The 24,660-nt window shown below is 45.5% G+C and overlaps 1 protein-coding gene and 1 pseudogene across 1 annotated transcript in view; one reads left to right on the forward strand and one right to left on the reverse strand.

Moving 5' to 3' along the window:
• LOC124712818 (mite allergen Der f 3-like) overlaps positions 1 to 24,660 on the forward strand; it is a 90,853-nt gene that overhangs the window by 54,400 nt on the left and 11,793 nt on the right. The window contains exons 5-6 of the mRNA XM_047242901.1: positions 3,661 to 3,777; positions 24,437 to 24,592. Coding sequence (XP_047098857.1) covers positions 3,661 to 3,777; positions 24,437 to 24,592 — 273 coding nt within the window. The remainder of the gene's footprint in view (positions 1 to 3,660; positions 3,778 to 24,436; positions 24,593 to 24,660) is intronic.
• LOC124726544 lies at positions 16,224 to 16,341 on the reverse strand (annotated as a pseudogene).

Here is a 24,660-nt window from a genome sequence, read left to right on the forward strand (position 1 = left end):
CTGAAAGTTAGTCCGTACCTTTTTGTAACACCATATATATATATATATATATATATATATATATATATATATATATACTCCTGGAAATTGAAATAAGAACACCGTGAATTCATTGTCCCAGGAAGGGGAAACTTTATTGACACATTCCTGGGGTCAGATACATCACATGATCACACTGACAGAACCACAGGCACATAGACACAGGCAACAGAGCATGCACAATGTCGGCACTAGTACAGTGTATATCCACCTTTCGCAGCAATGCAGGCTGCTATTCTCCCATGGAGACGATCGTAGAGATGCTGGATGTAGTCCTGTGGAACGGCTTGCCATGCCATTTTCACCTGGCGCCTCAGTTGGACCAGCGTTCGTGCTGGACGTGCAGACCGCGTGAGACGACGCTTCATCCAGTCCCAAACATGCTCAATGGGGGACAGATCCGGAGATCTTGCTGGCCAGGGTAGTTGACTTACACCTTCTAGAGCACGTTGGGTGGCACGGGATACATGCGGACGTGCATTGTCCTGTTGGAACAGCAAGTTCCCTTGCCGGTCTAGGAATGGTAGAACGACGGGTTCGATGACGGTTTGGATGTACCGTGCACTATTCAGTGTCCCCTCGACGATCACCAGTGGTGTACGGCCAGTGTAGGAGATCGCTCCCCACACCATGATGCCGGGTGTTGGCCCTGTGTGCCTCGGTCGTATGCAGTCCTGATTGTGGCGCTCACCTGCACGCCGCCAAACACGCATACGACCATCATTGGCACCAAGGCAGAAGCGACTCTCATCGCTGAAGACGACACGTCTCCATTCGTCCCTCCATTCACGCCTGTCGCGACACCAATGGAGGAGGGCTGCACGATGTTGGGGCGTGAGCGGAAGACGGCCTAACGGTGTGTGGGACCGTAGCCCAGCTTCATGGAGACGGTTGTGAATGGTCCTCGCCGATACCCCAGGAGCAACAGTGTCCCTAATTTGCTGGGAAGTGGCGGTGCGGTCCCCTACGGCACTGCGTAGGATCCTACGGTCTTGGCGTGCATCCGTGCGTCGCTGCGGTCCGGTCCCAGGTCGACGGGCACGTGCACCTTCCGCCGACCACTGGCGACAACATCGATGTACTGTGGAGACCTCACGCCCCACGTGTTGAGCAATTCGGCGGTACGTCCACCCGGCCTCCCGCATGCCCACTATACGCCCTCGCTCAAAGTCCGTCAACTGCACATACGGTTCACGTCCACGCTGTCGCGGCATGCTACCAGTGTTAAAGACTGCGATGGAGCTCCGTATGCCACGGCAAACTGGCTGACACTGACGGCGGCGGTGCACAAATGCTGCGCAGCTAGCGCCATTCGACGGACAACGCCGCGGTTCCTGGTGTGTCCGCTGTGCCGTGCGTGTGATCATTGCTTGTACAGCCCTCTCGCAGTGTCCGGAGCAAGTATGGTGGGTCTGACACACCGGTGTCAATGTGTTCTTTTTTCCATTTCCAGGAGTGTATATATATATATATATATATATATATATATATGTCCAATCTGCATTTGGATCGCACTTCCTTGACTCTTGTGCAGAAAGGTGTGCAGTATACTGCTGCATACATTTTCAATAAGCTGCCACAAGAATTCAGAAATCTTAGCAGTAATACAAGCGCTTTTCGAAGAGTTTGCTCATGGGTCAATTCTTTTCTTACGAGGAGTTCCTTGAAAAATTAAGCTCATTCCTATGTTATATTGTTGATTGCGTTTATATATACTTATGGCTTGTATTTTTTGGGTTCCTTAACGTTTTATTTTATCTGTTATTAATTTTCGGTTGTAATTTCATGTAATAACACGTTCCATAACCATGAAGATTTGCTCCTCAATTTGGTCCTACGGAACTAGAAGTGTAAAATAACAAAAAAAAGGAATGACACACTGATAGAGCTCCTTCAAGTATACCTACAGTAATAAAAAACATAGTGTAACATCAAAGTATGTTGCAATATGTACTAAGAAGCTCAGATCTTGTAATCCTGTTACTGGCGAAAGTTTGAAAGAACTAGGACAAGAATGAACAGAACTAGGTGTACATTATGGAGAAATGATCATGTGGCATTGATTCCCGGGAGACCCCATTCGGTGAAGTTGGGCCGCTGGGTTGCAAACTTATTTCATGTGACGCCGACTTACATGGGGAGGAATGATCACCATAATAAAATAAGGGAAATCAGAGCTGAGTATCCATGTGGGTGTGGATGTAAATGTAGATGATTTCAGCTGTCAACACGAATATAACCCGATCTTTGCCCCCGCCTGTGCGTACGCAGTCGCGTGTTTGGTGATTGAATAAAGCGTGTCTTCCCTTTACAATAGGCTGTCTTGTTGCAGTGGGGAGAGATCGGGATTGTATCGATGATGTATAAGGACTTCCCAGCGAAACCTCTACAGCATACTCCGAAGAGCCTTGGCAACATGTAAACCCGCATGCACTTCAATTGTTAATGTTCGCTCGAAGATAATTGGATTGTCCGCCCTGGTACAGCAACAAATCGGGCAGCTCCATTTGCAGTACCGTCCAAACGCGAAAGTTTCTTTCTGCCTTCCAGTCACGTCTTAACATCGACCAATCGTACTGCTGTGATTCCATACAACCGGACGACACGCACGCTGCATTTCACTGCCATTTCCGCCAACGGTTTTGTGTCACGTGACCAGGTACCAGTTATACACCATCCACAGCGCTCCTAGCGAACTTCTCCACATAGTCGCCGATCCGACTTAAACAATTGTCGTAGTGTTGTACCAACTCTCCAATACTCTTTCATAGAAGGCAACCGCCTGTGCTTTCCGCCAATTTCTCTACCTTCGTCTGCAGCTCGTTGTCTGTGTCACAATGTTGTCATCATAGCCAGCGGCCGGCCGGTGTGGCCGTGCGGTTCTAGGCGCTTCAGTCTGGAACCGCGTGACCGCTACGGCCGCAGGTTCGAATCCTGCCTCGGGCATGGATGTGTGTAATGTCCTTAGGTTAGTTAGGTTTAAGTATTTCTAAGTTCTAGGGGACTGATGACCACAGGTGTTAAGTCCCATAGTGCTCCGAGCCATTTGAATCATAGCCAGCGGTTCACGTGAGCAGAGATGAAACTCAGGATCAGCCAATTACGGGCTGTGTCGTGGATGACCAAACACTTCCCATCGAAAAGGCTGCAGGAGCATTTTTTCTGCCGTTCAGTTCCTTTTCCTCCAAACCGACCAGCCAACCAACCGTTCTCATTGCTCCTGAAGAGTGCGGCCGAGAATTGTCATCAAGAAGGGCATGCATGAGAGTTACGTTATGTGGGCTGCACGCCATTAGTTGAAATCTCTCAGCAGGCCTTCACACTTGGCAGGGGACACTACTTTCTAGGCATCTTTACGTGGTCACTGCACGGTTAGAACTGAAAAGAGCGAAGTGGCGCAATTGACGGACGTACTAGAGAGGCACTACCCATCCGATTTTCACAGTGGTTTCCATTTCGCGTCCGATCGGAACTTACTTTCCGAACAGCCTTCATATGTTACAAGGCGATTTTATTTAATAGGTGAGCCAGCCTTTCTGAGTGCTAGCTGCAGTCTGCTGTCCTCCGTATTCTGTGTCGAGTTATTGTCTACCATTATCTGACCCGATAATATTTTTACAGGTAGCGACACCTTTTGTCCTGGACGGCACCACGATGGGAACTATACAGCTTCCAGCGCAAGGACAGGAGACTCCAGAGGGCTCCAGTGTCACTGTTATCGGCTGGGGTACAACCTCCGTACGTAATGTGTTCCTTACTGCTCTTTCATTGCGATTCCTCACTTTGTGGTGAGTAGGAAACTGTGGAAGCCTTTGACGTTAATCATCAAAGAAAATGTTGTTGGATTATCACCAACGAGGTTCCTATCTTCTTCTTCTCGTTAGCGTTCCCCCACCCCATCTACGACAGTCTCCACTGTACTCAATTTTACACAAATGTATTTCATTTAACTTTGTGGCCGAATGTCTTCCTGTTGCCGCATTGATCAGTAAGCTAAGAGAGGGAAGTCTCTGTATACAATGATCACCAAAAATCTCTGAGGGCTGCCCACCGCGACATTGGATGTCGCTTGCTGGTGTTGCGGGCGCGTGACGCGGTAACAAAAGTATGTAAACGGACCAGAGACGGACGTGGGATCACTCTAGCGAAGATATGGGCTGTAAATGGGGGAAATAAATTGAGACAAGCGACTTTGAGGAAGGGCAGATTATTATTAAGCAGTGACTGTGAACGAGTATCTCGAGAACGGTGAAGCTGGTCAAATGTTCACGTGCTACTGTCGTGAGCATGTTCGGAAAGAGGCAGTCAAAAGGCGCTAAATGGTCGGACGTCCACGACTCTCACAGAATGTGTGGTTCGGAGGCTTGTTTGCTCTGTTAAGTAGGATAGATGGTGATCTGTGGTATCCCTGTCCAAAAAGCACAATGCTCGCTACGGTCGCAGGTTCGAATCCTGCCCGAGACATCGATGTGTGTCATGTCCTTAGGCTAGTTAGGTTTAAGTAGTTCTAAGTTCTAGGAGACTGATGACCTCAGACGTTAAGTCCCACAGTGCTCAGAGCCATTTGAACCAAGCACAATGCTGGTGCACGCACAAGTGTTTTGGAGCACACCATTCACCGTACCTTGTTGAACATAGAGCTCTGCAGCAGACTATCTCTACGTGTCCACATGTTGACCCAACGATGTCGTCAATCACGAATGCAGTGGGCACAGGTCCGTCAGGATTCGACCGTCGATCAATGTCCGGTTGAATCACACTTTTGCTACACTAGGTCGATGGTCGTCTCCACGAACGCCGTCATCGAGATAAGCGGCGGCTCGGAACATGGAGCGCGCCACGCACGGATTCTGTTGGGAGTAGGATTATGCTACATGAGACATTATCCTGCACTTGCATTGGACCTGTGGTGGTAATCGAAGACACGCTGACGGCTGCGAACCACCTGCATCCGTTCATGCTTGATGTCTTCCCACCGGTGATGTTATCCTCCAATAGGATAATTGTCCGTGTCTCGGAGGCAGAACCGCGCTGCAGTGGTTTGAGGAGTATAATAGTCAACTCACGTTGATGTCTTGGCGACCAAATTTGCTTGATGTAAATCCTATGGAATCCACCTGGGTCGCTATCTGGCACCATCACCGCGTACAATAGTCAGGGGCGGGTTATTTACGCGAATTACATGGCCTGTGCGTAGACATCTAATGCCACATACCTCCAAAAACCTGCCAACAAACTGTGGTATTCCTGATACGCAGAATCAGTGATGTATTTCGTTCCAAAGACGGACAAACAAGCCATGAAGCAGGTGGTCATAATCTTTTGGCTCATCACTGTATGTGACCCCTATCGATGAACAGCGAAAACTTTGCTCTCTGTGTAATAGTATTTTTTAACTGTTGGTCCATCGTGTATTTTGAGACGAAACATTTGCTTCAACGGGCGTGGGAACCGACTGGAAAACCGCAGTCAGGCTGGCCAGTACTTCAGCCACGGTCGTGAATGCGCCGCGGGGATTCGACAGGGGTCTGGGCCACTGTAAGTTAAAAAGGTGTTGTGGGATAAAGTATAAACGCTAATGTCAAATTCAGTGTATTCCATCGTAAATTTGTGTCCGTATTTGAAAGTAGCTTTCCTGAAGAGTTATCCAGAAAATTAATTACACCAACAATTAAGCCACGGATAACTATTGGAACTAAAATCTCGTGTAAGAGGATGAGGGAAATTATATAAAGGCCAGAATAAGTCAAGATCCGATTTTACTTGCGTACTACAGATAATGCTGTTTATGTTTTAAGGAAAGTCATTAAAATGTTCAGAAGTATACGGGTCCTGACAGATATGAATAACGCAGATCGTAAGATTAAAACTATATGAGATATACAATAATGATAGAAGCTGAAGAAATGAATCAAAGTTTGTGTCGCGTCTAGGACCTGAGCCTGAAATTTCTTGCTTGCTAGGGAAGTGGAGCTAGCCATTACAGCCCCATTGCACTATAGGTAACACTGCTGCACGGACTAGCCTAGTCCAATGCTCCCCCCCCCCCCCCCCTCCTCCAACACAAACTTCTAGTCTTCAGCTTACTTTTCCCCTTCTTAAGTCGTCACTATTGTCGAGTCTCTGGAATAGCACACCACCACTCGAAATAGCGGGGCAATCCTGCCAGTACCTCAAGCTTAGGTGGTTTATATGTCTGATACAATTTAATTTTCATTGAGGCATTTGAGTCTTAACTTTATCTACCATAATGATTGAAGCTGAAGAAATGAATTTACCTGTATTACTACAGTGGTGTAACGGGTATAATTCCCAGCTAGTTGTAAGGAAACTCGGGTTTAAGTCCTGGCCATGGCGCAAATGTCAACAACTCATTTATTTAGCTTCTGTCATTAACGTAGATAACAATGAGACTCAAATTTTTCAAGGAAAATTTAATTACATCAGATCTGTATGGGATATTGTCAAACGGGAGATAGGGCAGCCAGTCAGAGAACAAGGTACCATAACAATTAAACTAACTGACAAAATTGTGACTGATTAGTGAAAAGTTGCAAGTGGTTGTAACAATCAATTTTGTAATATGGCTATTTAGGATGAAGTTATTGGATGTATTAATGTTTGTAAAGGAAAATGATGTGTCTGAAGAATTGTGGTCAGAGAAAGAATTGTTAGCCAACACTATGTGTGTCTTCGATGGCATCACTGTGGAGTCTTAAAATCTTTGGCAGTCAGCAGTGGAAAGCTGCGGTGTGCAGCAGGCGCGATTCCTTGAGTGTACAGTATTATGCATGGACCTACTTTCGGAACTATGTGAGTTTCAGATATATTACGAGGAGGAATAATGACTCATAACAATGGTCGGATGGCATAAAAAACATAAAAAAGGTTTTCAAATGAAGAACAAAGTATTATTTGATAATGTAAAAAGTTTATTTTTATTTTTGTAGACTTGTATTGTTGGTCACTTCACCTTCGTCACAGTCGAGTTTTTGATAACTATTCTATTGATTGATCTTCTGAGTTAATTTACTGTACCACAGAAGTTATTAGATTAAAAGAATTTTCATATTCTATATTTGTCATATTCTATAACTTTTTTTTTAATAAGTTCCTTCTTAACTGAAATTTCAGTACTTAAAGGTTGGGTCATGTGTTTCAGTGGCATTCTGTCTCAAGATTATGAGCCCAATTTCCCTCGACCAACTGTAGTTAAGTATTAGCAGTATTTTTTTAGCTGTTGCGGACTATTGTGGACTCTTTCTATGTTGCTGTTTCTGCCAGTACTTTATTTTGCAGGTGAGATTCATAATAAGTTTCCTTTGCGCAATGTAGGTTCTGTCAGTTTCTTTATTTTACCAGACCCATATGTCAGTGTTGTCGTGTGTTACAGGGCACATTCTTATATAGGTCGAGATTATAATTTGGTGTGCTTTTTTGTGCAGTTACGTTTTTTTCAAACAGTTCGCACTGAGGAAGCCCACTGAGGGTGAAATTATTGGTTTGTTTATTTATTTGCTTATGAATAAAATCAGATTCATCTAAGTGATGTGGGTTTGAGTTCAGTATCACATTTACGTTGTCAATTAACATTTCCAGGTTCGTATTTACGATAACACAATCACAAGTAAAGGCTACTCACATTTGCCCTCCCAGTTAGCCGAGCGGTCTAACACATGGCTTTCCGGAGCGGGAAGGAGCGCCTGGTCCCCGGCACGAATCCGTCCGGCAGACTTGTGTCGAGGTCCGGTGAGTTGGCCAGTCTGTGGATGGTTTTTTGGCGGTTTTCCATCTGTCTCGGCGAATGCGGTCTGCTTCCCCTTATCTTGTGACAGCCAGAGCGAGAGCACCAGCAGCAGCGAGTACTGTTTGTATAAAGCGTTTATTTTGCATTTTGTTTACGACCTTCCACTAAGGAAGGGATTCTATTTGTGTTTATCTGCTCTGCATAGTAACTAACAGTTCTTGATAAAACTTTACGTAGTTTTCGTGTTAGATTTCTTAGTGTTTTCTTGATCGTTTAGAACAGAAAGCGCCCTAAAACCGTCTTCTGTTTGTTTCGCGGCCGTTAGACACTAGTCACTTGAATCAGCAGTTGTCTTGTGACAGCCAGAGCGAGAGCACCAGCAGCAGCGAGTACTGTTTGTATAAACCGTTTTTGTACTTATTGCTGCGCTTAGCTTTTAAATAGTTTTTCTGGGAAAACCTAGCGTAGTTTTCGCGTCTCGTATTTCAGTGAGTGTTTCTTGATTATCAGAGTAGCTCATCAGAAGATTATCTTGGGAATTTGTCACCGTATAGAGTAGGGTAAACATAGTCATGTGCAGGGACTGTGGTTGTTGTGAGCGGACGCAAGGAGAATTGGCCACTCTTCGGGGGCAGGTGGAGGCTTTGTCTGTTAGGCTCATCGAGCTCGAGGCGCAGGCGTCGGCTCGTAGTGGCGTTGGGGCAACTGTGGTGAGACCTATGCCTACTTCGGTGGCCTTGGAATCGCATGGAACCCCTGATGTCGCTGCGTCTTCCGGCAGTGAGCATCTTACCGGTCAGCCATCACTCCAGGGTGAATGGCGGACAGTGGTGGGCTCGCGCGTGCCTGGCCGAAAGGCGAAGGTGGGATCTGGCCGCGTGGCAGCTGCCTTACCCCTTTCCAACAGGTACGGGGTGCTTCCTAGTGGTGATGACATCGTTTCCGAGCCACCACAGGATGCCTCGCCTGTTGGGCCAGTGGCCGATTCTCCGGCAAGGTCCCGACAGTCACAGAGGGCGGGCCTATTAGTTATAGGGAGCTCCAACGTTAGGCGGGTTATGGAGCCCCTCAGGAAAATAGCGGGTAGGTCGGGGAAGAATGCCAGTGTGCACTCGGTGTGCTTGCCGGGGGGTCTCGTCCGTAATGTGGAGGAGGCCCTTCCGGCAGCTATTGAACGCACTGGGTGTGACCGGCTGCAGATAGTAGCACATGTCGGAACGAATGACGCCTGCCGCTTGGGTTCTGAGGCCATCCTTGGTTCCTTCCGGCGGCTGGCTGATTTGGTGAAGACAACCAGCATCGCACGCGGAGTGCAAGCTGAGCTTAATATCTGCAGCATAGTGCCCAGAGTCGATCGCGGTCCTCTGGTTTGGAGCCGTGTGGAGGGTCTAAACCAGAGGCTCAGACGACTCTGCGACTATAATGGTTGCAAATTCATCGACCTCCGTTATTGGGTGGAGAACTGTAGGGCCCCCCTAGACAGGTCAGGCGTGCACTACACACCGGAAGCAGCTACTAGGGTAGCAGAGTACGTGTGGCGTGCACACGGGGGTTTTTTAGGTTAGAGGGACCCCCCCTTGGGCGAAACGATAAAATACCTGACGGCTTACCAGAGAGGACATTATCATCGTTGATAAAGAACGTCCGTCCTCAGAGACCAAAAACAGGAAAAGTTAACGTAATATTGGTAAACTGCAGGAGTATCCAGGGCAAGGTTCCTGAATTAGTATCTCTTATTGAAGGAAATAGTGCGCATATAGTATTAGGAACGGAAAGTTGGTTAAAACCGGAAGTGAACAGTAACGAAATCCTAGACACAGAATGGAATATATACCGCAAGGATAGGATAAACGCCAATGGTGGAGGAGTATTTATAGCAGTAAAGAATTCAATAATATCCAGTGAAGTTATTAGCGAATGCGAATGTGAAACAATCTGGGTTAAGTTAAGTATCAAAGGTGGGTCAGATATGATAGTCGGATGCTTCTATAGACCACCTGCATCAGCAACCGTAGTAGTTGAGCGCCTCAGAGAGAACCTGCAGAACGTCGTGAAGAAGTTTCGTGATCATACTATTGTAATAGGGGGAGACTTCAATCTACCAGGTATAGAATGGGATAGTCACACAATCAGAACTGGAGCCAGGGACAGAGACTCTTGTGACATTATCCTGACTGCCTTGTCCGAGAATTACTTCGAGCAGATAGTTAGAGAACCAACTCGTGAAGCTAACGTTTTAGACCTCATAGCAACAAATAGACCGGAACTTTTCGACTCCGTGAATGTAGAAGAGGGTATCAGTGATCATAAGTCAGTGGTTGCATCAATGACTACAAGTGTAATAAGAAATGCCAAGAAAGGAAGGAAAATATATTTGCTTAACAAGAGTGATAGGGCACAAATCGCAGAATATCTGAGTGACCACCATCAAACGTTCATTTCTGAGGAAGAGGATGTGGAACAAAAATGGAAAAAATTCAGAAACATCGTCCAGTACGCCTTAGATAAGTTCGTACCGACTAAGGTCCAAAGCGAGGGGAAAGATCCACCGTGGTATAACAATCATGTACGAAAGGTACTCGTACTACGGAAACAAAGAAAGCTTCATCATAGGTTTAAGAGTAGTCGAATCATAGCTGATAAGGAAAAGCTGAACGAAGCGAAAAAGAGCGTAAAGAGAGCAATGAGAGAAGCATTCAACGAATTCGAACATAAAACATTGGCAAACAATCTAAACAAGAACCCTAAAAAGTTTTGGTCATATGTAAAATCGGTAAGCGGATCTAAATCCCCTATTCAGTCGCTCGTTGACCACGATGGCACCGAAACAGAGGACGACCGAGGAAAGGCAGAAATACTGAATTCAGTGTTCCGAAACTGTTTCACTGAGGAAAATCGTAACACGGTCCCTGACTTCAGCCGTCGCACGGACGCCAAAATGGAAAATATTGAAATAAACGATATCGGAATTGAAAAACAACTGCTATCACTTAGTAGCGGAAAAGCATCCGGACCAGACGAGATACCCTTAAGATTCTACAGTGATTATGCTAAAGAACTTGCCCCCTTTCTATCAGCAATTTATCGTAGATCGCTGGAAGAACGTAAAGTACCTAGCGACTGGAAGAAAGCGCAGGTCGTTCCCATTTTCAAGAAGGGTCAGAAATCAGATGCGAATAATTATAGGCCTATTTCGCTTACGTCAATCTGTTGTAGAATAATGGAACATGTTTTGTGTTCTCGTATTATGACGTTCTTAGATAATACAAATCTCCTTCATCATAACCAACATGGATTCCGCAAACAGAGATCATGTGAAACTCAGCTCGCCCTATTTGCCCAAGAAATTCACAGTGCCGTAGACACTGGCGAGCAGATTGATGCCGTATTCCTGGACTTCAGGAAGGCATTTGATACGGTTCCGCACTTACGTTTAGTGAAAAAAATACGAGCTTACGGAATATCGGACCAGGTTTGTGATTGGATTCAGGATTTCCTAGAAGAAAGAACACAATATGTCATTCTTAACAGTTCAAAATCTGCAGATGTAGAGGTAATTTCGGGAGTACCGCAGGGAAGCGTGATAGGACCTTTATTGTTTACAATATACATAAATGACTTAGTTGACAACATCGGTAGCTCCGTGAGGCTATTTGCAGATGACACGGTTGTCTACAAGAAAGTAGCAACATCAGAAGACTCGTACGTACTCCAGGAGGACCTGCAGAGGATTAATGCATGGTGCGACAGCTGGCAGCTTTCCCTAAACGTAGATAAATGTAATATAATGCGCATACATAGGGGCAGAAATCCATTCCAGTACGATTATGCCATAGGTGGTAAATCATTGGAAGCGGTAACGACCGTAAAATACTTAGGAGTTACTATCCGGAGCGATCTGAAGTGGAATGATCACATAAAACAAATAGTGGGAAAAGCAGGCGCCAGGTTGAGATTCATAGGAAGAATTCTAAGAAAATGTGACTCATCGACGAAAGAACTAGCTTACAAAACGCTTGTTCGTCCGATTCTTGAGTATTGCTCATCAGTATGGGACCCTTACCAGGTTGGATTAATAGAAGAGATAGACATGATCCAGCGAAAAGCAGCGCGATTCGTCATGGGGACATTTAGTCAGCGCGAGAGCGTTACGGAGATGCTGAACAAGCTCCAGTGGCGGACACTTCAAGAAAGGCGTTACGCAATACGGAGAGGTTTATTATCGAAATTACGAGAGAGCACATTCCGGGAAGAGATGGGCAACATATTACTACCGCCCACATATATCTCGCGTAATGATCACAACGAAAAGATCCGAGAAATTAGAGCAAATACAGAGACTTACAAGCAGTCGTTCTTCCCACGCACAATTCGTGAATGGAACAGGGAAGGGGGGATCAGATAGTGGTACAATAAGTACCCTCCGCCACACACCGTAAGGTGGCTCGCGGAGTATAGATGTAGATGTAGATGTAGATTCCGCCTCAGCTACACTATGTCGGCGATTGCTGCGCAAACAAGTTCTCCACGTACGCGTACATCACCACTACTCTACCACGCAAATACAGGGGCTACACTTGTTTGGTGTGAGGTTTTCCCAGGAGGGCTCCACAGGGGAAATGCACAATATCCCTGAAAGAGTATTTCAGAGTGGGGCGGCAGAGGGGTGACGTGGACTGCGGTAGTCATCGTGGGTTTGTGGACCACTGCGGCTGCGGAGGGGACGGAGCCTTTCCGTCGTTTCTAGGTCCCTGGTTAACATACAACATACAACAACACTTACACTTTCTAAATGTAGCAGCAAAAGGATGACATAGTTAAAAAAAGGTTCAAATGGCTCTGAGCACTATGGGACTTAACTGCTGAGGTCATCAGTCCCCTAGAACTTAGAACTACTTAAACCTAACTAACCTAAGGACACATCCATCCATGCCCGACGCAGGATTCGAACCTGCGACCGTAGCGGACGCGGTTCCAGACTGTAGCGCCTAGAACCGCTCGGCCACTCTGGCCGGCATAAAATGGTTCAGTTGAAGGATAAGAGACTATACTAAAAATGTCTTTCCACAATATTTTGAACAACTAGAAGTAGCATCAACATCCTTCAATAAAATTAACAGAATTATAAGAGTTCCACAAAAGCAAAGGTTCATTTGGTGTTGTTGGCATTACAGAGCTCTGAAAAGTTGTTCTAACTGAGTGAATAATATCCTTAATAAAGTATGTAAGGCCTCACTGGCACAGGTAATTTTTCCCGACAGGTTAAAGTACGTCTGTTTATGAGAAAAGTGACACGAGAGATTTAAACAATTATTGCCTAATTCCACTACTGACATGTTTTTACAAATTGTTCGAAATAGTAATGTGCGTACTCAAGAGTACTCTCTCATTTATTGTGCACCAAGCACGTCGTACGAGGGCTATTCGGAATGTAAGGTCCGATCGGTGCCGAAATGGAAACCACGACGAAAGTCAAAAAGGTTTTATTTGCAACAGTTACATACACCTTCCAGCTACTTCTCTACATACTCGCCACTCCAACTTAGACATTTGTCGTAGGTAGTACCAACTTTTCAATACCCTTGTCACAGAAGGCCAGCCGCCTGTGCTTTCCTCCAATCCTCTACGCTGGTCTACAGCACGTTGTCTGTGCGAAAATATTGTCCTCGTAATTAGCGATTCGTGCGAGAAGAGATGAATCTCAGGGGGAGTCAATAATGGGCTGTGTGGTGAGTGATTAAGTAATGGACACACTGCAAAATTCTGTGCCATGTCGCACTATTGTTTAGAGACTGGCAGTAGCTGTAGTAGGATATTACTATCCCGCGCGGAGCCTGTCATTAACACCACAACACAAACGGCTGCATTTGGAGTGGTCCCGTGATTGGGAAGCATGGAATGCTGACGAACGGCGTCGCATTTCGTTCTGTACTATCCCGGATGATGACTGTCGGCGAGTATGGCAGGGACCTGGGGTGAGATTCCATACTTCCGCTGTTTTAGAGAGACGCTGCGATGTTACTCCTGACGTCACTGAGTGGGGTACAATCGAGTGTGACTTCAGGTCAGTGCTGATAATTACTCAGGGGATTTTGATGGCACAACAGTATGTCACGGACATGCTGAGTCATCCCGTGTTATCTCTTGTGCTTGTATCGTCGTGACATTTTCCAACAGGATAACGGTCGTCCACACATGATAGTTTTTTATATGAGCTGTCCGCTTGATGGGGAGGGACTCCCATGGTCAGTAAAGGGGGTATTACAAGAAGATCCGCCAGAACGGCACTGGTCTAGCGCGACAGCCATCTAGCGGTAGAACGGGTGAAACTACGAAAATTCGCAAACTCATAATCTGCGCGTCAGAATAGAGAGCAGTTCTAAACTGCCGTCGATTCGCGCATACGCAGTAGGCAGCGATAACTTGCGAATGCGCAGAAGGGGCATCGCAGTGCTTTCTTCTTGTTATTTGCTTATTATTAGGTGACTAGTGGCTAATTTCAGATTTTTGTGTTGGGGGTTTTCCACATTTTTATTCAGTAAGTAGGTTTTCATAAATGCAGAAAAGTATTTTTTCCAGTCGACAATCGTTTCTTTCTGAGTAATATGCATAAAACGTTACACGGTGATTTTCGATTTGTGTCGTAATGCCTTAGCCTATGTAAGTTCATGTTTGATTTGATTGCATCTCTTGCTTTATTTCAGCACACCAGGAAAGAGAAACTGGCAGTGATCGCCGAGTGCGTACATCCATAACAACTTCTGAAATGGTGGCCAAATGAAAGGTAGCCGAAAACCAGGCTTGTAAGAGATTCCCCAGTCGCCAGGAAACGCAGTGTAACAACCAGCCTGCATCATAACAGGGCATTTATCAGAAATTTATTCGTGATCTTGGCTGGTATGATCACGAAACGTATAAACAAATGATTTAATTCTTACCTTCGAGAATGTGAGACAGCCTCCCTGTTGGCTGTGTCACACTTCCTAATCCCACCTTCTATCATAGACAGCAGCTTCTCGATACAGGCCATGTCCATCTTCACGACGTTCCGAAATTCTTGCGGATCTTCGGGCCTCAGTTCTTTCTTTGGCAGTGAATATAATCCCCTGCCTTCGTCCATTATTTTCAGTCAGGGTCGAACTCAACAACGTCTGGTTTTTCGTTTTCATCGTCGTTCTGCCCTAATCCGAAGATTTACTGTCACTGCCAGGGCAATAGCTCCAAAAACAAGTGGATCCCTCATGTGAAAAATGTTGTATAAATCAAAATTTTGGATATACACATACCTGAGTGACCAAGTCTCATAATATAAAACTAACTGTTGAGTCTGTAATTCAGATAATGATAAAAAATGTCTTATTAAATTGTAACCTTGAGCTCAATTAAATAATTTGAACGAATGACGTTAAAATATGTCACTCGGTCCCGCTTGTGTTTGGCACACCGAGCGAGGTGGCGCAGTGGTTAGCACACTGGACTCGCATTCGGGAGGACGACGGTTCAATCCCGCATCCGGCCATCCTGATTTAGGTTTTCCGTGATTTCCCTAAATCGCTCCAGGCAAATGCCGGGATGGTTCCTTTGAAAGGGGACGGTCGACTTCTTTCCCCGTCCTTCCCTAATCCGATGAGACCGATGACCTCGCTGTTTGGTCTCTTCCTCCAAGCCGGGATGTGTTTGGCGCGTTAGACCGAAAGACTTTACAAGAGATCAGACAGACCTATTTGCGTTTCTCGCGTTATCACTGTCTACTGCGCATGTGCGCCGGGTACATCACGCGTGGATGGTGTAATAGGTCTGCGTGAACCAGCCTGTAGTCACAGATGTGCGCGCTTGGGGCGCTGGTGCATACGTGTACGGTTTACGCGCATTGTGTAATAGGCACTTAAGCTGCGAAGATCTGCCCCAGACAGAAAGAGTGTGGAGCCAGCTAGAGCGTCAGTTTCGCCTAGCGCCAGTATCCGTTATATCAAGGGCCAGTCACAACAGCTGTGTGCAAGCTTGCCTCAGGTGAAGATACAACAGTTCTATGACACACTCCCTAACCGACGCAGTGCATGCGGAATGTTAGTTGAAGCTAGACGCAAGAAATATTCCAGTTCGCATTTTTTTTTTTTTTTTTAATCATCAGCTTCTGACTGGTTTGATGCAGCCGGCTACGAATTCCACTCCTTTACCAACCTCTTCATCTCAGACTAGCTCTTGCACGAACGTCCTCAATTATTTGGTGGATAAAGCACTCCATATTTAGGCCACAAGTGGCCCATCGGGACCATCCGACCGCCGTGTCATCGTCGGTTGAGGATGCGGATAGGAGGGGCGTGTGGTCAGCACACTGCTCTCCCAGTCGTTGTGATGGTATTCTTGACCTAAGCCGCTACTATTCGGTCGAGTAGCTTCTCAATTGGCATCACGAGGCTGAGTGCACCTCGAAAAATGGCAACAGCGCATGGCGGCCCGGATGGTCACCCATCCAAGTGCCGACCACGCCCGACAGCGCTTAACTTCGGTGATCTCACGGGAACCTGTGTATCCACTGCGGCAAGGCCGTTGCCCCCAATTATTTGGTGGATGCATTCCAATATCTGTTTTCTTCCTCTACAGTTTTTACCGTCCAGTACCGTGAAAGATATTCTCTGATGACTTAACAGATGTCCTACCACCCAGTACCTTCTTCTTGTCAGACTTTTGCATATATTCCTTTCCTCGCCGATTGTGCGAAGAACCTCCTGATTCCTTACATTGTAAGTTGAGCTAATTTTCAACGTTGTTGCGTAGCACCCCATTTCGATTCTCCTCTGTTCCGGTTTTCTTACAGTCCGTGTTTCACTGGCATACAATAAAGTGCTCCAAACGTAAATTCTCAGAAATTTATTCCTCAATCGTTAGGGAATACAATATTCCGCGAGTCACAGTGTCAAGAGCGTGCCGAGTTTACCAAATTTCAGGCATTACCTTTGACTACGGATAACGCAGCGGTCGACGGCCTTCACTGAACGACCTATAGCAGTGGCGTTTGCATAGAGTTGTCAGTGCTAACACACAAGCAGTACTGTGGGAAATAACCGCAGAAATCAATGTGGGATGTACGACGAACGTATCCGTTCGGGCAGTGTGGCGAAATCTGGTATTAATGGACAGTGGCAGCAGACGAGCGGCGAGAGAGCCTTCGCTAACATATACGAAGATGACATGTCCGAAAGAACAGATACCATCTTCATATAGTTAAGGCTAACCGGCCATTGACCTTCTTCTTCTGTGCTGGATGCATACGCATTGCCCGAACTCTTACGGGACTCAGTAAGATTGTCTGCCGCGAGTAATGAGTGTAATGGGCAGGGGCACTACGAATGTAGTGTGTGGACATTAAGTTAAGAATGTGGGTCTCACTAGGAGCGTGCAAGGGATAAATCCCTGCAGTCGCACTATCCTCTATGCCCTCGGTGGCTCAGATAGATAGAGCTTCATCCATGTAAACAGGAGATCCCGGGTTCGAGTCCCAGTCGGGGCACACATTTTCAGCTGTCCCCGTTGATGTATATCAACGCCTGTCGGCAGATTAGGGTCTTTATTTAATTATAATTCCTTCGCTAACAGTACGACATCGCCAGCACCGCCTCTCCTGGGCACAAGACCTCATCGATTTGACCCTGGACTACTGGAAAGTTGTGGTCCAGTCGGATGAATCCCGATATCGGTTAGCAAGAGCGTCCAAGTGTGGCGCAAACCCCACGAAGCCGTGGACCCAAATTATGAAGAAAGTACTGTGCAAGCTGTTAGTGGTTTCATAATGGTGTAGTCTGTTTTCATATGGAATGGACTAGGTCCTCTTATCCAACTGAACTGATAACTGCCTTTAAATGGCTATTTTCAGCTACTTGGTGACAATCTGCAGCCATTCATGGAGTTAATGTTTCCGAAGAACGATGGCATTTTTATGGATGACAATGCACCATGTCACCGGACTACAACATTTTGGACATGTCGAGCGAATGGTTAGGCCACTCAGATAGCCCGACCTGAATCCCATCGAACATTTGTTGTTGTTGTTGTGGTCTTCAGTCCTGAGACAGGTTTGATGCAGCTCTCCATGCTATTCTATCCTGTGCAAGCTTCTTCATCTCCCAGTACCTACTGCAACCTACATCCTTCTGAATCTGTTTAGTGTTTTCATCTCTTGGTCTCTCTCTACGATTTTTACCCTTGACGCTGCCCTCCAATACCAAATTGCTGATCCCTTGATGCCTCAGAACATGTCCTACCAACCGATCCCTTCTACTAGTGAAGTTGTGCCACAAACTTCTCTTCTCCCCAATCCTATTCAGTACCACCTCATTAGTTATATGATCTACCCATCTAATCTTCAGCATTCTTCTGTAGCAACATATTTCGAAAGCTTCTATTCTCTTCTTGTTCAAACTAGTTATCGTCCATGTTTCACTTCCATACATGGCTACACTCCATACAAACACTTTCAGAAACGACTTACTTGCTCCTCAATGTATACTCGATGTTAACAATTTTCTCTTCTTCAGAAACGCTTTCATTGCCATTGCCAGTCTACATTTTATATCCTCTCTACTTCGGTCATCATCAGTTGTTTTGCTCCACAAATAGCAAAACTCCTTTTCTACTTTAAGTGTCTCATTTCCTAATCTAATTCCCTCAGCATCACCCGACTTAATTCCAACATTTATGGGCCATAATGGAGAGGTCAGTTCGTACCCAAAACCCTGCACCAGCAACATTTCGGCAATTATGAACGGCTGTAGATGCAACGCGGTTCGGTATTTCTGCAGTGGACTTTGAAAGACTTGTTGAGCCTATGCCACGGCAAGCTGTTCCACTACGCTGGCACAGTATTAGGAAGTATCCCATGTGAGGTACCGTAGTGAATCGGTTGCAGGTGCAAATCGTTTTAACACATCTTTCACTTCTGCTCTTGACTGAGTTGATGCGAAACGTACGTTCGGAAAATCAGGGAAGGTTATTTTTAACGTTTTAAAGCCAGCTGACGTTGATTTATCTGTTACGAAGTCACACATTACGTCAGCCAAGGCGCACACTTGTTTATATATTTCAAAACGCTTCACAGATGGAATGGTTGTAAAAAATAACAGGAAACCAGCGTATGCCATCATTCGCGAATTCCAAAATGCAACCAGCAGTCCAGCTCACACAATGGCTGTGCGTAGCGAGTTACGAGAGTGTGTGGTACAACGGTCGCGCGGTTCCTCATACGTCACACATCTCTGTAGCTAGTCCTTAGCGACACTTGAAGCGCTGGAAAGAGTGACGCCACTGGACAGTGGATGACTGGGAACGCGTCATCTGGAATGATCATTCACCCTACGCCCTGTGGCAATCCGATGGCAGGCGCTGGGTTTTGCGAGTGCCTCGGAAACGTTACTTGCCATCATGTGAAGTGCCAAAGGTGAAGCACAGAGGAAGTGGCGTTGTGGTGTTTGGGGTATTACTACGTGGTCTTCTTATCGCGCACAAGAAAACTCTAAAAGCGGAAGGACATGAAAACTTCTTTTGTAAATAAAACCGCCTTTCCTTACTGCGACTTAATTTCAAAATGTCCAAGATGTAGTCCACTGCGACTTAATTTATTTTTCCCAGACGCGTTTCGTCTTTTTCTTACTCTAAGGCATCTTCAGTGGCATCTTGAACGATGCATTTTTATTAGATTTAGATTATCAAACAGTTAACGTCGCGTCTTTTTTACCTAAGTAAGTACTCACTTGCAGGTTCTTGGCATCTGCGTTTCCTCTCATCTGGTCTGGAGGTCGCAGTACTGCTTCAATTCCGAAGCGTAAGCACAATTTTCTATTCCGAACTTTTTTATTTCACGCTGTTCACCATGTTTTCCTTCTTCTTTGTGCTGCACTATTATTCTTTTGCCCTAGTTATAGCCATTTGTTCGAACATTGTGCTTTTAAAGGCGTAATTCTTGTGAGTTCATTATGTGTTTTTCCTCCTGTTTGGTTTGTTTACCTACATGTTGCCAAACTGACGAAGTATATGTTGAAAGCGAACGTCTATTCATGATGTTACATTTGTGTGTGTGTGTGTGTGTGTGTGTGTGTGTGTGTGTGTGAAAGAGAGAGAGAGAGAGTGAGCTGAAGAGCATATATCTATATATATATACCGGGTGATCAAAAAGTCAGTATAAATTTGAAAACTGAATAAATCACGGAATAATGTAGATAGAGAGGTACAAATTGACACACATGCCTGGAATGACATGGGGTTTTATTAGGACCAAAAAAATACAAAAGTTCAAAAAATGTCCGAAAGATGGCACTTCATCTGATCAGAATAGCAATAATTAGCATAACAAAGTAAGACAAAGCAAAGATGATGTTCTTTACAGGAAATGCTCAATATGTCCACCATAATTCCTCAACAATAGCTGTAGTCGAGGAATAATGTTGTGAACAGCACTGTAAAGCATGTCCGGAGTTATGGTGAGGAATTAGCGTCGGATGTTGTCTTTCAGCATCCCTAGAGATGTCGGTCGATCACGATGCACTTGCGACTTCAGGTAACCCCAAAGCCAATAATCGAACGGACTGAGGTCTGGGGACCTGGGAGGCCAAGCATGACGAAAGTGGCGGCTGAGCACACGATCATCACCAAACGACGCGCGCAAGAGATCTTTCACGCGTCTAGCAATATGGGGTGGAGCGCCATCCTGCATCAACATCGTGCATTCCAGCAGGTCCTTATCAGCCAGGCTGGGGATGATGCGATTCTGTAACATATCGGCGCACCTCTCACCCGTCACGGTAGCAGTTACAAAAACAGAATCACGCATTTCCTCGAAGAAAAAAGGCCCGATAACGGTAGATGTGGTAAATCCAACCCATACCGTGACTTTCTCGTCGTGCAAAGGAGTTTCCACGACAGTTCTAGGATTTTCGGTAGCCCAAATTCTGCAGTTGTGGGCGTTGACAGACCCCCGGAGCGTGAAATGAGCTTCGTCGGTCCACAACACGTTACTCAACCAATCGTCTCTTTCGCCATCTTTTGAAACGCCCACACCGCAAATGCCCTCCGCTTCACTAAATCACCAGGTAACAGTTCATGATGCCGATGGATTTTGTACGGAAAGCATCGGAGGGTACGCTTCAGTGCCAACCAAACAGTAGTGTATGGAATGCCGGTGCGACGTGCGACTGCACGAGCACTGACTTCCCCGTGCATAGACGAACCCGCTACAGTCTCCATTTCTTCCTGAACTGTTCAAAATGGTTCAGATGGCTCTGAGCACTGTGGGACTCAACTGCTGAGGTCATTAGTCCCCTAGAACTTAGAACTAGTTAAACCTAACTAACCTAAGGACATTACAAACATCCATGCCCGAGGCAGGATTCGAACCTGCGACCGTATCCCTGAACTGTCTCAGCAGCATTACGCCTTGTGCTCGGTCGGCCACTACGGGGTCTATCGTCTAAACAACCCGTGGCTTCGAACTTCGAAATCATTCTCGCCACAGCTGCATTTGTCAACGGACCTTTACCCGTTCGAATCCCCTTCCTATGGCGATAGGATCGTAACGCTGAACTGGCACATTCCCCATTCTGATAATACAGCTTTACTAAAAGCGCCTTTTCAGGTAATGTCAACATGCTGCGACTGCTGGCGTATCTGATTCTCTCTCTCATTACAGCTGCTTTTATACTTTATACACGATTGTCATGCGTAGTCACTGACGTTTTGCTGTCCAGCGCGATCTGTCGGACATTTTGTGAACTTTGTTTTTTTTTGTTCTAATAAAACCCCATGTCATTCCAAGCATGTGTGTCAATTTTTACCTCTCTATCTACATTATTCCGTGGTTTATTAAGTTTTCAAATTTATACTGACTTTTTGATCACCTGGTATACATATGTAATGTGTGTGGGGTGGGTTTGATGGTTTGTGTTTTAGAGTGTTGAATGTGAATGTAATAGCTGTTAGAGAGTGGTTGAAAGCCTTGGTGATCAACTTTGAGTTTGGTTTAAATGTTCTGTAGAGGGTTCAAGGACTGAGTGAAAAGGTTTTCTGTGTTATTACTATTACTACAATAACAATCCTCGTTTGGAGTGTCATTCTATTATTGTATCTATTAGCGTAAAACAATGAACTGTTCGGCCTGTATGCTTGATGATCTATCAGCAGAAAGGAAAACCCTGTTGAATGATCAAGTACAGCTGCCAAACAATTCATTGTTTACATTTATAGATAAAATAATAGAATTAAATTCCAAAAGAAAATAATAATAATAATATCACCCGACACTTTTTCACTCAGTTGCCCACGAACCCCTCCACAGAACATTTAAATCAAAACTCAGATCAGCTGATCACCAAGCAAACAAACTGGATAAGAACACATTTTACAACACTGTGTGATGCATCCAGTATATCAACAGTGCGGAGACGATATGGTTTGTATCAATATGACAACGTATGCTGTATAAAAAGGCATTACTGAGACAATGGTTTGTAGACAATAACATTCCTGAATTAGACTGGCCTATCCAGAGTCTCGGCTTGAACACAATGGAGCATTTTTAGGATGAGTCGCAACTTCGACTTCTTCCAAACCCCAAGCGACCAACATCACTACGCTCTCTGGTTTGAGCTTTTGAGGAAGAACGGGCTGCCGTTCCTCGACATACATTCGGCACCTCGTTGAGAGTGTACCCTGCAGCATTCAAGCCGTCACAAAGGTGAAAGGTCGACACACCCCATTTTAATATCCTCTAAGAAGTGTTCTGGAGTGCATGTTTCTGATATTTATTTCATGGTAATATCTATTGTGTTTCATAAAGAGTATGTTTTCAGACTCCGTTTTCTTTCAATCTGAGGCTACAAACTGTCACACATATAGATGTTGTGTAAATTGGTTTTGAATAGCGAACAGTTTACAAGGATGGGTTGAATATCGATTGATTTGTGAATTACTCAAAACATTTTGATAGTTTTACTCAGCTCTTTGGAGTGAAACTGTTTTTGAGTCTGAGTGTTCGATAGCTGTGAACCGTGAATTTTAATTTCAAAACCTTTTCTTGAGAATTTATTTACTAGCGATTCATCAAGAACATTAACACATTTAATCACACTATGTGAATGTGGAAGTATTTGCCAATTGATAACTGATGAAACAAATTAAAAAAATAATTGTTAATAAATGGAAATTATATTCCTAAAAGTCCTTTTTTTTAAATAGATTTAAAATTATAATCAGAAAGCACCCGGTAAATATCAAGTTACAATTTATTCAGAGGCAGAAATAACAATTTTTTTTATATAGTATGAGCTATCAGGCTGAGAACCTTGCCGCTCCCTTTTAACACGGCCGTAGTCACGACCGCTCACAACAACCTCTGAAAGACTACACTGATGCAAATCTGCAACGCACCAGATTACTTTAAACTAAAAATTTTAACAACTCACACAAACACAAACTATGCACACCGTAAGAGGGATTGAAATGGTACAAAACACTAACATTAAAAAATTTACTTGCCACCGAAGGTGGTACTTTATTTTAAAGGAAACTCTTAAGGTGGAAGGGTGACGAATAAAAACCCATGAAATGCAGTCTTACATAAAATGTACAAACATGTTCTATATTACACATATACCGCCTCTCAAGATGATAAGCAAGATAAAACATATTTCAGGAATTCGGCCTTTACACCTTAAGCAATAAATTCGTTAACACCGAATCCGACAAACATGACAGAGGCAGCTATTAACGTACGGCAGATCGACAAACAGACAGACAGACACCAACTGCCTAACGAATGCGGACGGTAGACAGACGAGCAAGCTGGGGATGAGAGACTGACCAAGAGAACAAGTAGAATTTAACAAGTTAATGAAACAACATATCTCGAATCACTTCTAATAAATTGCGATGTCTGGCAAAGACCTGGCGCAGCACCCCCAAAACGCTCTCCCGAACCGTCCGCTGCCAGCTGCTTCAACGGACGCAGGAAGGCGCGCCGATCTCCCATCTCACGGCGTCGCAGCTCGCACCGGCCAGACCGATGTCGTAGGTTGGCTCCTGTTGCTCTCGTGTCGGCCGCGAAGCTACTACCCCTCGCTATTCGGCGCGGCCCACTGGACTCACGTGGCGACCTCACATGCACCGACGCTCAAGACGGACAAGTCATCTTGTGTCCCAGTGCGCTACCCACCAACCGATCGATCCAACCGCCAATGCCCATTGCCTGAACAAACTTGAGCAGACTGGCGTCCTAACACATATTAGCACTCCGGACGACAGCCCGACACTGACTGCCGCACAAATGCGAACGAGAGACAGACCAGCAACCGGTGACGAGTGACTGACCCAGACTCACTCCGACTGACCAACTGCCTATACTCGCCGAGAGTCCAGACTGACTACTGGCGAGCTTATAGCGCCCCTTAAATGCACGTGAACAGGCAACATTTCCCGCTTTCCACCAGAGGGAGACACCAAAGCTGTGATTGCCACAGCGGCGCCACCGCCAGAAACGGAGGGCGACTGCTACACACTACGCGCTGCGGCGCGCTCTTCAAAACAGCAAATTTTACCACGGCTCAAGCTGTAAACGGCTTCATTGTAGTTTCGGGACGCCCTAACGAGAAGTAACACATTTTGCAGTTCGGTGGAAGCTCTCCGGCTGAGCTGCAGAAAGTGGACATCGTGGTGTGGAACCAGGAGCTATGCTCGTCTCTCTACTGGGACGGCTTCGAGTACCCGGTCTACCCCACCATGATCTGCGCAGGTGGCGTCGAGCAGCAAGCTGGCTCCTGCAATGTGAGTGTGCACAGATACTAGTGTGCAAACGTTGCCTAAATGTAGCTTAAGTTTCTACATTTCGGGGT

Source organism: Schistocerca piceifrons, chromosome 1 (assembly GCF_021461385.2).
Source record: "Schistocerca piceifrons isolate TAMUIC-IGC-003096 chromosome 1, iqSchPice1.1, whole genome shotgun sequence".
Taxonomy (NCBI): Eukaryota; Metazoa; Arthropoda; class Insecta; order Orthoptera; family Acrididae; genus Schistocerca; species Schistocerca piceifrons.